Source organism: Lactuca virosa, chromosome 8 (genome assembly GCF_052849685.1).
Source record: "Lactuca virosa cultivar CGN04683 chromosome 8, Lactuca_virosa_CGN04683_v6, whole genome shotgun sequence".
Taxonomy (NCBI): domain Eukaryota; kingdom Viridiplantae; phylum Streptophyta; class Magnoliopsida; order Asterales; family Asteraceae; genus Lactuca; species Lactuca virosa.
In genome coordinates, this window is record NC_136433.1 from 82,236,535 (window position 1) to 82,249,512 (window position 12,978).

General features: G+C 34.3%; 1 protein-coding gene across 1 annotated transcript; it reads left to right on the forward strand.

Moving 5' to 3' along the window:
* The first annotated feature begins 3,857 nt into the window (after positions 1-3,857).
* On the forward strand, positions 3,858-4,505 carry LOC145130554 (trypsin inhibitor 1B-like). The gene has a single exon (XM_079065334.1). The coding sequence runs from the start codon at positions 3,858-3,860 to the stop codon at positions 4,503-4,505; it is 648 nt and encodes a 215-aa protein (XP_078921460.1).
* Positions 4,506-12,978: the final 8,473 nt, after the last annotated feature.

Genomic DNA, 12,978 nt, shown 5'->3' on the forward strand with positions numbered 1-12,978 from the left:
TGTGTGTATTCTTTCAGAATGAATTAGTGTTTATTGTTGGATTTTGATGTTTTTGTTGCATTTGTGATAGGAATGGCTTGAATGTATTCTATATATTCTTTCAGAATGTATTATGCCAGAATAAAATCTGTGTATTTCTGCCATAATGTATTCTATGTATTCTATGTATTATGTCATATTCTATTTATTCTACCAGAATATATAAAGTGATAGTTGTTTGCAAGTAACATGTTTTTAACCATTATTAGTTTTTATTGTATTTGTGATAGGAATGACTAGAAGAATGCATTGAAGACCTAATAGAAATAACTTGAAGAATGAAGAAAGTTTGATCATACTCACAATTTAAGAATGTTGTTATTTTTTAAGAATTTTATTCATTTTTGTTGATATTCTTTTAGAATATGTATAATTATATTAAAATGTATAAAGCTTTTAGTTTGTGAGAATATACATGAATTTGTATTTAAGTTCGGATGTATAAAAATATATTAGAATGTTGTTATTTTTCAACCTCGGATTCAAGAATTTTGTTATTCTTCAATAATATTCTAATAGAATAAAATTCTGAAAGAACCTCATTCTAACAAAAAATATTCTGGCAGAATAAAATCGGTTATGTTTACAAATTACTTTAGAATTAAATATGAATTAATTAAAAAAATCAGATTTTTAAAATTAGGAGAATTTATTATCCCTAAAAATCCGAAAATTTCCTTTTATAAATATAGTTAATTGTCCAAAATACATTTTTGCTAAAATTTATGTGATTATATAGTACATGTTATCCCATTGTACTATCATACACCCTCAAATCATGTCCATTGATTAATTTCATCCGTTGGTCCAGATCTTGGATTCTGGCACACAATAGTTAGTAAAAATAAAATAACCTAACCATATATATATATATATATATATATATATATATATATATATATATATATATATATATATATATATATATATATATAGAAGTTCAATAAAAAAAACCATTATTAAATAAGGAACCAAGGAACCAATCCAAAACGTGGAAATTTAAAGCGACCAACAACAAAACGAAGGGTTGTAGACTTTTACAATTGACGCACATGCATTGGATTATAACGAAACTCACTTCATTTTTTTCGTTTAAAATTTTTTTAGGTTATATTTTTTATTGAAAAAAAAACCGAATATAACGTTGTTCACGATTTTTCGTCCTCTTTCCATAGAGATTCATGATGATATATAAAAAACGAACTTTTTTTTCGAAAAAAACTCATTTTATTTTCTTTGTTGAAAAGTTAAGGTTTATTTTTTTTATAGAAAACAATTAATAAATATATCAAAATTCATATTTTCTGGTACTTTTTAAACATAGATTCATATCATGTTAAAAAAATGATATTTCAGTTCAGATTCACATTGTGAGCTTGTTCAGATTTATATTGTGAATCTGATTTACTATTATACACACTGTGAATCTGAGAATGTTCACAATGTGAATGTGAATCTGAACTGATCGAACTTTTTCACATTGTGAATGTTAAAAATTGAAATATTTACAGTTTAGATTCACAGTGTAAATCTTCACTGATCGAGTTTTTTTAGTCAGTGTTGATGTTTATTATTGGGTAAATTACACCAATCGTCCCTCGTGCATATGCCAAAAAGCGTGTTTAGTCTCTATTTTCAAAAATTAACTCGGACCGTCCCTCGTTTTGTTTAATCTTGCACGCTTCATCCCTGAAAGCCGATTTTGTTGCGAATTTAGTCCCTGTCAAGTTTGAAATGACCAAAATACCCTTGTATTTTTGTTTTTCAATTAATTTAATGCTTTTATTATAGGTTTCAATTAAAAATTAAAAAATAAATAATAAACGCATCTTTACTTTCCCTAACCATCCACAATCGCAGAAAACACACACACATCGAATCGATGAGAGGGAAAACGGAGACCTTTAACTCATTGGCCAGTCACCGACTACCATCATCGCTTCCACTTCTCCGACGAACCTTCCCCACCGCTTTCACTGTATTACTAATCGGTGGTTGTGGTCGGAGCTTTTTCGGAGGAGATCGGTGGTGGATTAACATCTTAACGATGATCGGAAAAGAGAGTGGGATAAGGAGGAAGCATGGGTGTGTTTGTCAATAGGGGAGGACCAGCGGGATTTCGATCGCTAGGAAATTTCCATCGCCAGAAACCTCCGGCAACTGTGTGCACAGTTGCACGTATTGTGGCGGTGAAGAAGATGATGTTCATTCCTCTCGGTCACCAGCATACCTCTATCATTCCTTTCAGTCACCGTCTCCGAAGTTTTGATGTATGTCGAAGTTCAACAATCTAGGGCATTAATCGAGGAATTTCATAACAGATTTTGGTTGCTTCATTACGAATTTAGGTTTGGGGATTTCATCTCGAAATGATGTTGACTATCGGTTTTGGTTTGTTTGGGTTTCAGATTTTATACAATTAAGATGATTTCATTTGGGTTTGAGTTTGATGGTTTTTTGGTATGATTTCATACTGCTTGATGATCTTGGTGAAGGTAATGTAAGAAGCTTGATGATCTTGGTGAAGGGAATGTAAGAAAAAGGTAGACGAAGGAGCTGGGAAATGGGAGAGGGAATGGTGGGGATGAATTGTTTTATTTATTATTTATTTTATTTTTAAACTAATAAATAAATAAATAAAAGAAAATGATAAAACAAATTATTAGGGGTAAAATAGTCATTTCATGTTAATAGGGACTAAGCGTGCAAGAAAAAACAAACTCAGGGACGGTCTGAGTTAATTTTTAAAAATAGGGACTAAACACGCTTTCTGGCATATGCACGAGGGACGAATGGTGTAATTTACCCTTTATTATTAGAGTACAAAAAATTAATTTTTTTTGTTATAATTAGTTTTTTTGATAAAAATAAACTTAAATATCGAAAGAACTAACAAAATGAAGTGAATTTTTTTCGAAAAAAAAAAGTTCATTTTTTATAAATCAACATGGATCTCTATGGAAAGAGGACGAAAAATCGAGAACAACGGTATATACGGTTTTTTTTCGATAAAAAATGTGGCTTAAAAAAAATTTAAAACGAAAAAAAAGGTAAGTTTTTTGGTAATGAGATGAGCTTTTTGATATAATCCAATGTGTTAATCTTATATTTGTCCTAAATATATGAAAGCCACCTAACATAGTTTTGAGTAACCGTTTTTTTTTTTTTTGCTTTTTTTTTTTTTTTTTTTTTTTTTTTTTTTTTTCTTGAGCCTCAGATATGCTTTGACCGTCCATGTTTACAAATCACAAAACCTAATTAATCGGCTAATCTACTGATATCTCACGGGTCCTCCGATTTCCATCCATGTGATGGTGCCTTCAAAATCTCCTCTCTTGCTAAGCTGCCCTTCAACACCAATGAGAAATAACTCAAAGCATTTAAAAAATCACAGTGAAATCATTTTACCTCATATTTGATAAACATACCATGAGAACAAACAACTAAGAGTAAAAATCAAATCATGTTGATACTTGAAAATGTACAAGAAATTCGAACCCTAATTACTTAGGCAGAGATTCGAATCATTGCTAGTTACAAAAGTTTTCTAGATATGAAATATGATTACAATTTTTATTTTGAGGTGCAATGTTGTCTACGGCAAAAACAAAAAAGAAAAAAAAAATCATTCTTGTTTATAATGACTAATGTAATTAGCAAAAAAAACATGTCATGAAGCATCTAGAAGTAAAAAAACAAATAAAAAAACATTTGAAATATGCATTCACAGTAAACCTTTGATTTAGAGCAGGTCTATAAATACTTACCTCCAACTTATAGTCTTATATTATAAAACATCAATCAAAATATTTGATAACATGAAGCCATCATCACTTTCTTGTGTTCTCCTACGTCTCTTCATCATCGTGACTACATGCTCAATCTCTTCCATCACTACAGTCATCTCTGACGATGTTATAGACATTAGCGGAGAGCTCGTGAGAAATGGTGGGAAATACTACATCATCCCAATGGAAGGTAGCGACTACCCCGTCCCAACCATGCGTGGCAGAATCAAGCTAACGGACAGTATTTACGGTGAGAAAATTTGTCCACTTGACGTGGTGCTTGATCCATCGGATGATAAACTAGGAGATGGGTTCTACTTTTCTCAGCTTACTCGACAGTTATATCTCCAGTCATCACGCATCGGTATTGATTCGGGGCCTCCTGTGGGTGAATGTGAGGCGTCGACATCTTGGACCATTCCGGATGCTGAAGCAGAGGCTCCTTCAAACTTGATTACAACTGGTGGTGGTTTTGTTGGACTTTTTCAGGTTGTGAGGTATAGGCCAATAGGTCAAGACAGGGTGTTTAGGCCTCCTACCTACATGCTTCAGTATTGCCCTGAAACTTGCTTTAACATAAGCCTTTACTCATATAACGGCCTCACACGTCTTGCTTCCAGTGGTGATTCTCCATTTGAGTTTGGATTTCTTAAGGCCCAAGCATCTAATGAGATATAGTATGTGATCATATCTATAATCTCGAGCGCAAAAAATATATATAAGGAATAAGTAGGAGTCCAATCCATATATGGATTTTATCCCAATGAGACCCCTTTCCAATAAAACATGCGATGGTTGTACGTATATGTGATCATGTTCTCTATCTAATATTACTTATAAAAAAATTAGAGTTAGCGTATTCGTCATGGAACACTAAAACTTTTTTTTATTTTTTTTTTTAGTTTTAAGAAAAAAACACAAGCTTAAGTAATTAAAAGAAATAGCTAGGTAGACGATTCAAGGGAACAACATCCGCACAACTACTTTGTTATTGGGTTATAAAACCCGATTATCATAGCGTCGCGCTTTGGATATTTTTACATCAAAGATCCCTAAACACTTTTGTTGGTCATTTGTAAAATGCATCCATCGAAAATTCTTCTCTAAAGCTTGGATCCATCAACGATCTATTTATTTAAATAAGGAATATATATAGTTATAAATTTTTTTAATACAACAAAAGAAACGGTTGCTTAAATTTAACTCCAAACAACTAAAGTCTAAAAGGAAGTTCTAATATACTTTCTTTCATGAATAAACAACAAAATTAAATCCATTAAGGTGTTGGATTTTTGATTTTGAATTAATGTTATTTATATGTACCAAATTAAAATCTCGTTAAGTATTTGACCCTTGAGATTTAAGCCCTTGACCCGTTTGTGCGGTTATTCTTCAACTTTAGTATAACACTAGAGTGACGAGCTTCCTGATTAATCTTATAAAATCTTAATAGCTTCACCATCTTCTCTATCGAGCTTTTGCGGGAGGGGGGAGGTTTATAAGAAATGCCCGGATCCAAATGTGTAATTAGTGTGAAAGTTTCATTATTAATCTCATGGACTCTATAGAACCCGTGTAGTAAGTTTTATAAATGTCCTAATTTCAAGGTATATAACAAATATCCTTGTAGCACTACAAGAAATCCAAGTAATACCGGCGACATAGACATTAGCGTCGACATTTGAAATATGTCGATGCTAATGTCTATGTCGCCAGTATTACCGTCGCCGGTAATACTACAAAACCACGATCCGCCTTGTCCCTCCCAGTTGCACCCCACTCGTCTATCTAGCATTCAATACATCAGCAGTAGTTGATCATCGTACCATAACAATAGCGACGACATAAGTAGCGGCGACATAATGCCCTAAAAATGTCCGCGAAATATTCCATCCACTTACCACAACTTGTCGCCGCTATTGCCTATTGTCGCCATTAAAGCCTCATCGATAAAACCAGTCCAATCGTCTGCTTTCTTAGTTTGGACGATACCACTTTCCTTCTTTGGCGATTACGACTATCTTCAGGCCGATTACGACTGTCTTCAGGCTCGTCACTGCCGATTGTTACGTCCCATGGACAGGAACACCAGCGGGGTGTTTTTCGGCGATTTTGGGACTTTTCCGACGATCTCTAGTGTATAAACAAGCTTCTAGATCCAACATCTTCTTCATCTAGATGTTTAGTGGCCTCTTTCAGCTGAAAGGTGCAAACTTTATGGTGTTTGTGATCTCCATGCATGCATTAAGTCATTTATTAAGATCTTTTGGACTTTTGGGCTCCATTAAGTCATGATTGCACGTAAATTTGGCAACTTTACGTGATTAACTACTTCAAGGAGGTTAGACCTGGGTTTTGGGGCAAGTGGCTTAACCAAATAAGAGCTAAATGCAATGTTGGCGAGTCAGAGCAGTACGTTGGGCATACAAGCTGGTACCCGCAGCGTACATCCCCTTAAGCGTGTACGCTTAACGTCAAAGCTGAGTACGCCCCGTGTACTCAGCAGTGGGGTGCGGTATTTGGGCCTTCGGTGATGGGCTCCGTTTTTGGACTCTAGGAGTTTTGGGCTGTATTGTTGGCCTTAGTCTGGTTAGGTTAGGTGTATTGGTCTCCTTTATTGGCTTATAGTATCATGGGTTGGGCTTTTTGGGCTTTAGGCCCATTATTGTAAATGGGCCAAATATGGTTGGGCCCATTGAAAGGAAAATGCTTTTGGGCTTTGGTTGGGATTGTACCATAATTTTAATCAGGGTATTTTGTATAATTACTGTAGCACCTGGTTCTTGGTACGTATTCTTTTATTTAATTCTTTAAATGTTTTGCAATTTTGGCCTTGGACTCGGCTAGTTGAAGGACCAACTCGCCGAGTAGAAGCGAGTTGAGACGCGGGGTTTAAGCTGTGGACTCGGCGATTCGGGTCCCAGACTCGGCGAGTAGGCCCTGTCTGGAAAAAAAACCCTAACCCGAGGGTTTGCACCCTATTTAAACACCTTAACTCGGCCTCCTTCGTCCCATTTACTCCCAGAAGACCCCCATAGCAAACCCTAGCCGTTATTGAAGCAATCTAAGGCATTTGGAGTGATTTTGGTGCTTTGTGACCCAAGGAAGGAAGGAAAAGCTTGAAGGATCAAGAGGAGGCTAGAAGGATCCGATTTTGAGCATCATTTCCAGTCTACAAAAGGTATAAAGTCTATACCTTGCTTGTTCTTTTGTTAGATCCCATTTCATGGAGTTTTAGGGCTTTTCTAAGCCATTTTGGTCACCAACCATGATTGCAAGCATGGTTTGGGGTTGATGTTTCGGATCTAGGTCCTTAGAGGGGTCACAAGGCAGAAAGGAGTGGCTTTTGCACTCAAAGAAGGCCCCATGCATTGTAAGAGCTTGTTTTAGGACCTTCTGAGCCCAAAGTCCCATGCAAGCACGTAAAGGTTGTAACTTTACGTGCTAGATCGATTATAGAAGCTTGGATCTATCTTTTGATCAAAGGTTGTACATCAAAAATCAAGGATTTAGAGTGTGGACATGACCGACTCGGCGAGTCCGTTCTTAGACTCGGCGAGTCCGAGGCTTTGAGCCCCATATCTGTTAAGGGTCAAGGACCCAGTTGAGTGTGGAAAGGTTTCAGGGAGGTCCCGGGGAGTGACCCAACGTTCTGGACTAAGCCATTATTCTGGAAGTTCATGGGACTCGGCGAGTGCACGAACGAACTCGGCGAGTCCAAGGCAATCTTCTTAGAGCTCGACGAGTTGTTCATCAACTCGGCGAGTCGAGGACATAACTTGTTCATCAGATGAAGGGTGGACTCGACGAGTTGTTCACCAACTCGGCGAGTCGGATGAGTTTTTCATGTGAGGTTCATATGAGAGAAGAACTCGTCGAGTTGTCGGCCCAACTCGACGAGTGGAGTCGTGTATAAGGACAAAAAGAAGGATAGGGACTCGACGAGTTGGCGGCCCAACTCGGCGAGTCAAGTCAACTGGAAGTTGACTTTGACTTTGACTTGACTTGATCAGGGGTAAAATGGTCATTTTACCCAAAGAGTAGATATCAGACTCTGATTGTGTGCTTTGTGGGATTTATAGCCGGAGGATTTCCGGAGCAGCAGCAGCAGATAGAGAATTCCCGCACAGATCAGCAGCTACTACGAGGTGAGTTACCTTCCAGTAGCGGTGGGTCTACGGCCACAATGTCGGCCCACCAGTAGGAGTTGTATGTTGGGTGATTGTCTTTGTGATATCATCTAGGTTTGCTACTACCTGATATGTTATGTGCTAGTATGATATGATGTTATATGCTAGTAGCAGTCGGGGATATAGTCCCCAGGATTTCCGGTCGATAGGGTCGAAAGGGGTAGTCATACCCAGTCATGCTATACAGATTATGATTATGTGATATATGTTATGTGGTAGTAGTAGGGGGTGAAATAGTCCCCAGTATCCGGTCGAAAGGACCGAAGGGGAGGCCAGCACCCAGATATGCTAGGCAGTATCCGGTCGAAATGACCGAAGAGGAGGCCAACACCCAGATATGCTAGGCAGTATCCGGTCGAAAGGACCGAAGGGGAGGCCAGCACCCAGATATGCTAGGCAGTATCCGGTCGAAAGGACCGAAGGGGAGGTCAGCACCCAGATATGCCTGACAGTATCTGTATGTTATATGATTGTATGGTATGTGGTACGATGGGGGAACTCACTAAGCTTCGTGCTTACAGTTTACAGTTTTGTTTCAGGTACCTCTTCAGCGAAGGGGAAGGAGCTGGCGCGGTAACGGCACATCATACACACACGCATTGGTTTTTCCGCATTATGAGATGTTCTGGGATTGTACTCTGACATTATTATTATTTTTATGATTTGGTTTTTTAGACACGAGATATAATTTATGAAATGATATGATCGGATGATGTTTTACTACAAATGTTTTACAAATCACTTATTTTAAATGAAATTTTTGGATGTGAAAATTGGGTCGTTACAAGTTGGTATCAGAGCCCTGGTTTGAGGGATTCGGACACACCTTCGGGGGTGTCTGGACTCAAATCGAGGGATTAAAAGATTTTTATAAAGAAATGATTTTCTAAAGGCTAAGTAAAGGAGCTTTGAGAAAGAACAAGGTGTGTGATGTGCGCGACCGGCCGAGCTCAAGTAAGTTTTCCCCAGAGTACCCATACAAGTTTATGTTATGTTTTACCAGTTTCAGTAGAACAGCATGCTAGAATAGGACTAAGATCTAGGAATGATGCCTTATGTGCCTGCTTTATGTGTTTCAGCTTTATGAGAATTGCATGCTAGTATTGAGTAGACAGTAGTAGGATAGCCTGTTTAGGTTATGCCTGATAGTATGAGCTTATCATGGTATGCTAGTACAGTTTCTTGTTATGAGAATAGATTGCTTGAGTAGTTTCCTTTGTCTGAATGCTGCTTGCTTTGTGCTTTTAGGAGTTCTAGTTGTCTTTCACTAATTAGTAAACGAATATGTTAGGTTACATATTGCAAGGACTAAATAATTTCAGAAGGCTGAGTCTAGCTCTATTTCGCAGCTCTTGTTTGAGTCCAACCGTTATAGGGTAGGATCTCTCATTCGAAGAATTATCTAGTCTGAGTCATATGTAATAGTATTCGCGAGCTAGTTAGGGGAAGAAAGCAGGGACTTCTTATGCAACTGATGACGAAGAGTGGGTTGGTGGTTACCTAGGGCAAGCCTAGGATGAGATTGGCATGAGATCAACAGCAGTAGTAGAAGGGACTTGGTGGAGTCGAGGCAGTTCTTGAGGACAGACGTAAATAGAACGAAAAAGTTCGGTACCTACATATGTACAAGAAAAAATAGTTAGCCAGACGTAAATAGAACGAAAAATTAATTACCTTAAAAAGTCAATTTCCTAAAAATAAAAACAAGATACTATATAAATGAAAATACATGCAATTATAGCATTGTATTATATGTTCATTTTTTATTATTAGGTTATAGGGTATGAAAAGGTAATCCATATTCTATATACAAATATTGGGTCAAAGATGAATCCATACGAATCAATGGATCAAGCTAATCCAAAAGTGGATCTATATTTCACACTCTCTAAATCTATATATTATTTTTAATATTATTATAATTTTTATTTTAATGTTGATGCGGTTATTATTTTAGTTAATTAAATTTCTATTTATTTTTTATATAGTTAAATTAAAATTATTTCTATTTATATTTAAAAAATAAATATAAAAAAAATGAATGACATAAAAATTGTGGGGAACATATTTCATTCGGTGGATTGAATCTATGTATGAATCCATTTCATACTCTCTTAATCCATATGAAACAAATGGTAAACCGCACCATATGAGTGACCTATATCAAACCGTTCAAGGCCTAAGTGAGATTTCAATCGCGGAACATTAGCAATATTTTGGATGTGTCAGAGTTTACCCTAGACCTTCTGTGTGGAAACTCACTTCCCAAACACTAGACATCCATCACCGGAAAATGAAGTAGTTTGTGTGGAATTTTAGTACATATGTCAGCCTATTTTTAATTTTGAACTTTTAAAACTAATAGCTTACGTGGAAATGACAAACATGTAAGTGTTGAGGTAGATCCTTTATTTTAGAAGTAAATTACAAATTTAGTGACATATTACGTAAAAACAAAAAAAAAAACTTTTAATGATCAAATCGAGACAAAATACATAGTTTGTTGTGCTACAATATCATCTTTTATTATATTACTAATTTTCATTTAATTTCATTCTATTCTCATTTAGGTTTTAAAATATATCTTTTATTTCTACAAAATTTATTTTATTATTTATTTATTATATTAAATATATCTATTAAAAAGTATACTACAAAAAATGTATATTCTTTCGAAAAGCAACATCGTTAAAAGTTAAAACTATTATAAATGCTTTTATAAGTATATCTCTTCATATTTAACATATTTCTAACTAATCTTAATTTAATAATAAGAAATAAACTTAAACAATATAGATTTCATATAAATAAACGTATTTATAAGATTTAGTCACATAATATTCAAAATTAAAACCTTATCGTATTTTACGACTGCTTTTAATTTTTTGTTTTCTGACAAAAATATATTTTTACATAAATGTGTTTCAACTTTTTGACATTTAATTTTTATGCATCTTTTTATTAAAAAATTGTTTGTAAAACATATTTTACATTTTTTATAAGGTTTTTTACAAATTCATCGAATAGTTGTTTCCAAAATTTCTCCAAAATTTCTTATAAAGTTGTTTTCTATGAGCTTTAAAATTAGGTTTCTTGTTTTTTTACCAAAATATATCTTTCGAAATCAAATATAACAATTGGATTTTTTTTCAAAATACAATGTTATAATATCAAGATATGAAAATGTTATACTAAAAAAGTCAATGAAATTATATTGTTATTTCTTGCATTTAAAAGATAAATGAATGCGAGTAGCGTGGCAAAATGGAACGTGATGCAACAAGTTGCTTTAAATCGTGTACAATCTGTGTACAATCTCTTAAACATGAGGATAAACATGAGGATGATTTAGTAGGCCGCCTTTGAGGTATCACCCAAGTTTGATGACTTTTATCCATGTAATAAAATGGTTTAAGATATACTTTTATATCCATCTAAAGCAACAAATTTTTAAATTTGTTTTTATTGGAACATCATATTTTCGAAACTTAATCCGATTTATGCTTAGTTTTTAGATGACTTGGTTAGAATTTTCCAAATAATAAAAAGAAAAAAAACATAATACAAAAATAAGCTGCTATTTTTTGCATTAAACACTTTCTGGGTTCTCGTTGCATCGTGTGAATGATGATGCAACCCCTAGTTTTTAAACATTTACAAACCTAACTTCATTTATAAAAAATAAAAAAAAATCTACAAATATGTCATGGGTCATTTGATTTCCCTCCCTGTAATGGTTCCCTTTAACATCTCCCCTTTTACAAAGATACCTTCTAATCCACTATCAATGAAAAATAACTCAAACCATTTAAAAACATAGTGAAATCCTTTTGATTCACATTTGAAACATGACATCATAACAATATCAAATCATGTTAATACTTGAAAATGTACAAGAATAGTGTACTTTAGGGTATGCGGGTGGTGCGGCCCCACGGGGCCTTTAACCGAATCGATTTTCCCTTTAATATTATATTACTTAAAAACTAGAAGACAAAAATAATAATACATTAATTAAAATATAGATGCACGTTACTAATCTCATTTATGTTTTATTAAAAATAAAAATTAGGTTTGTTAAATATATTATTAATATCAATAAGAATTTAAAATCAATTCAAATACATTAATATGTCGTCACTAAAGATCCAAATTTAAGTATGTAACTCAAATTTTAAAATTAAAGTTGGCTTTACGAGAAAATGACGTATATGTAAAAAAAAGTGAATATTAATATGGTGTATTTATGTTTCAACAAGGTCACAATTTCAATTTTATGATACACAACAAGAGTTAATAGAAAATTACAATCGCGCGCTATAGAAGCCAATTATGGATGGCTAATCCCCTTTAGAAATATAGATAGGAGAGATATTACTTTAAACCATTTTCTTACTTCATTCATAACCTCAAAACGATTACAGTGAATTAAATATGTATCCAATTAACCTACACAATTACTAAACAAAGAAGTAGGAGAAAACTAAGGGAAATCGTGGCCTAGTACTACCTAGTGGGAACAACATGAATGCTAGTAAATAAAATAAGCAAATATCAATTGAACTTCTTTTGTTTGACTAAGTCATGCACATGGACTAAATAGCATAATTATAATACTACCCACACAAGTACGTATCACGCGCACACTACCGTTCCTGCACTTCAAGATGAATTGCAATCAGAGTAATTATAACAATTAATGTGTGTAATTAAACAACTAATACAAACAAGTATATATTTAAATTTGATTGATATAATTTGTATCTTTTTGTTGTAGTTAATAAAACGAGCTCTAATGCCCTCATTGCCTTAAATTTATTACTAATATATATTGTTAAGTTATTAACATTGACTTTTATATATAAAAAAGATGCCTCAAATTAAAAAAACTGAATCTAAACCTTAAAAACAAATAGAAGAACTTATTCATAGTCAAAGAGAATGAGTTTGTTAAAAATATT

Bases quoted from the DNA above. Each gene is read 5' to 3' on its own strand.
- LOC145130554 (XM_079065334.1), top strand. From the start codon at position 3,858: ATGAAGCCATCATCACTTTCTTGTGTTCTCCTACGTCTCTTCATCATC.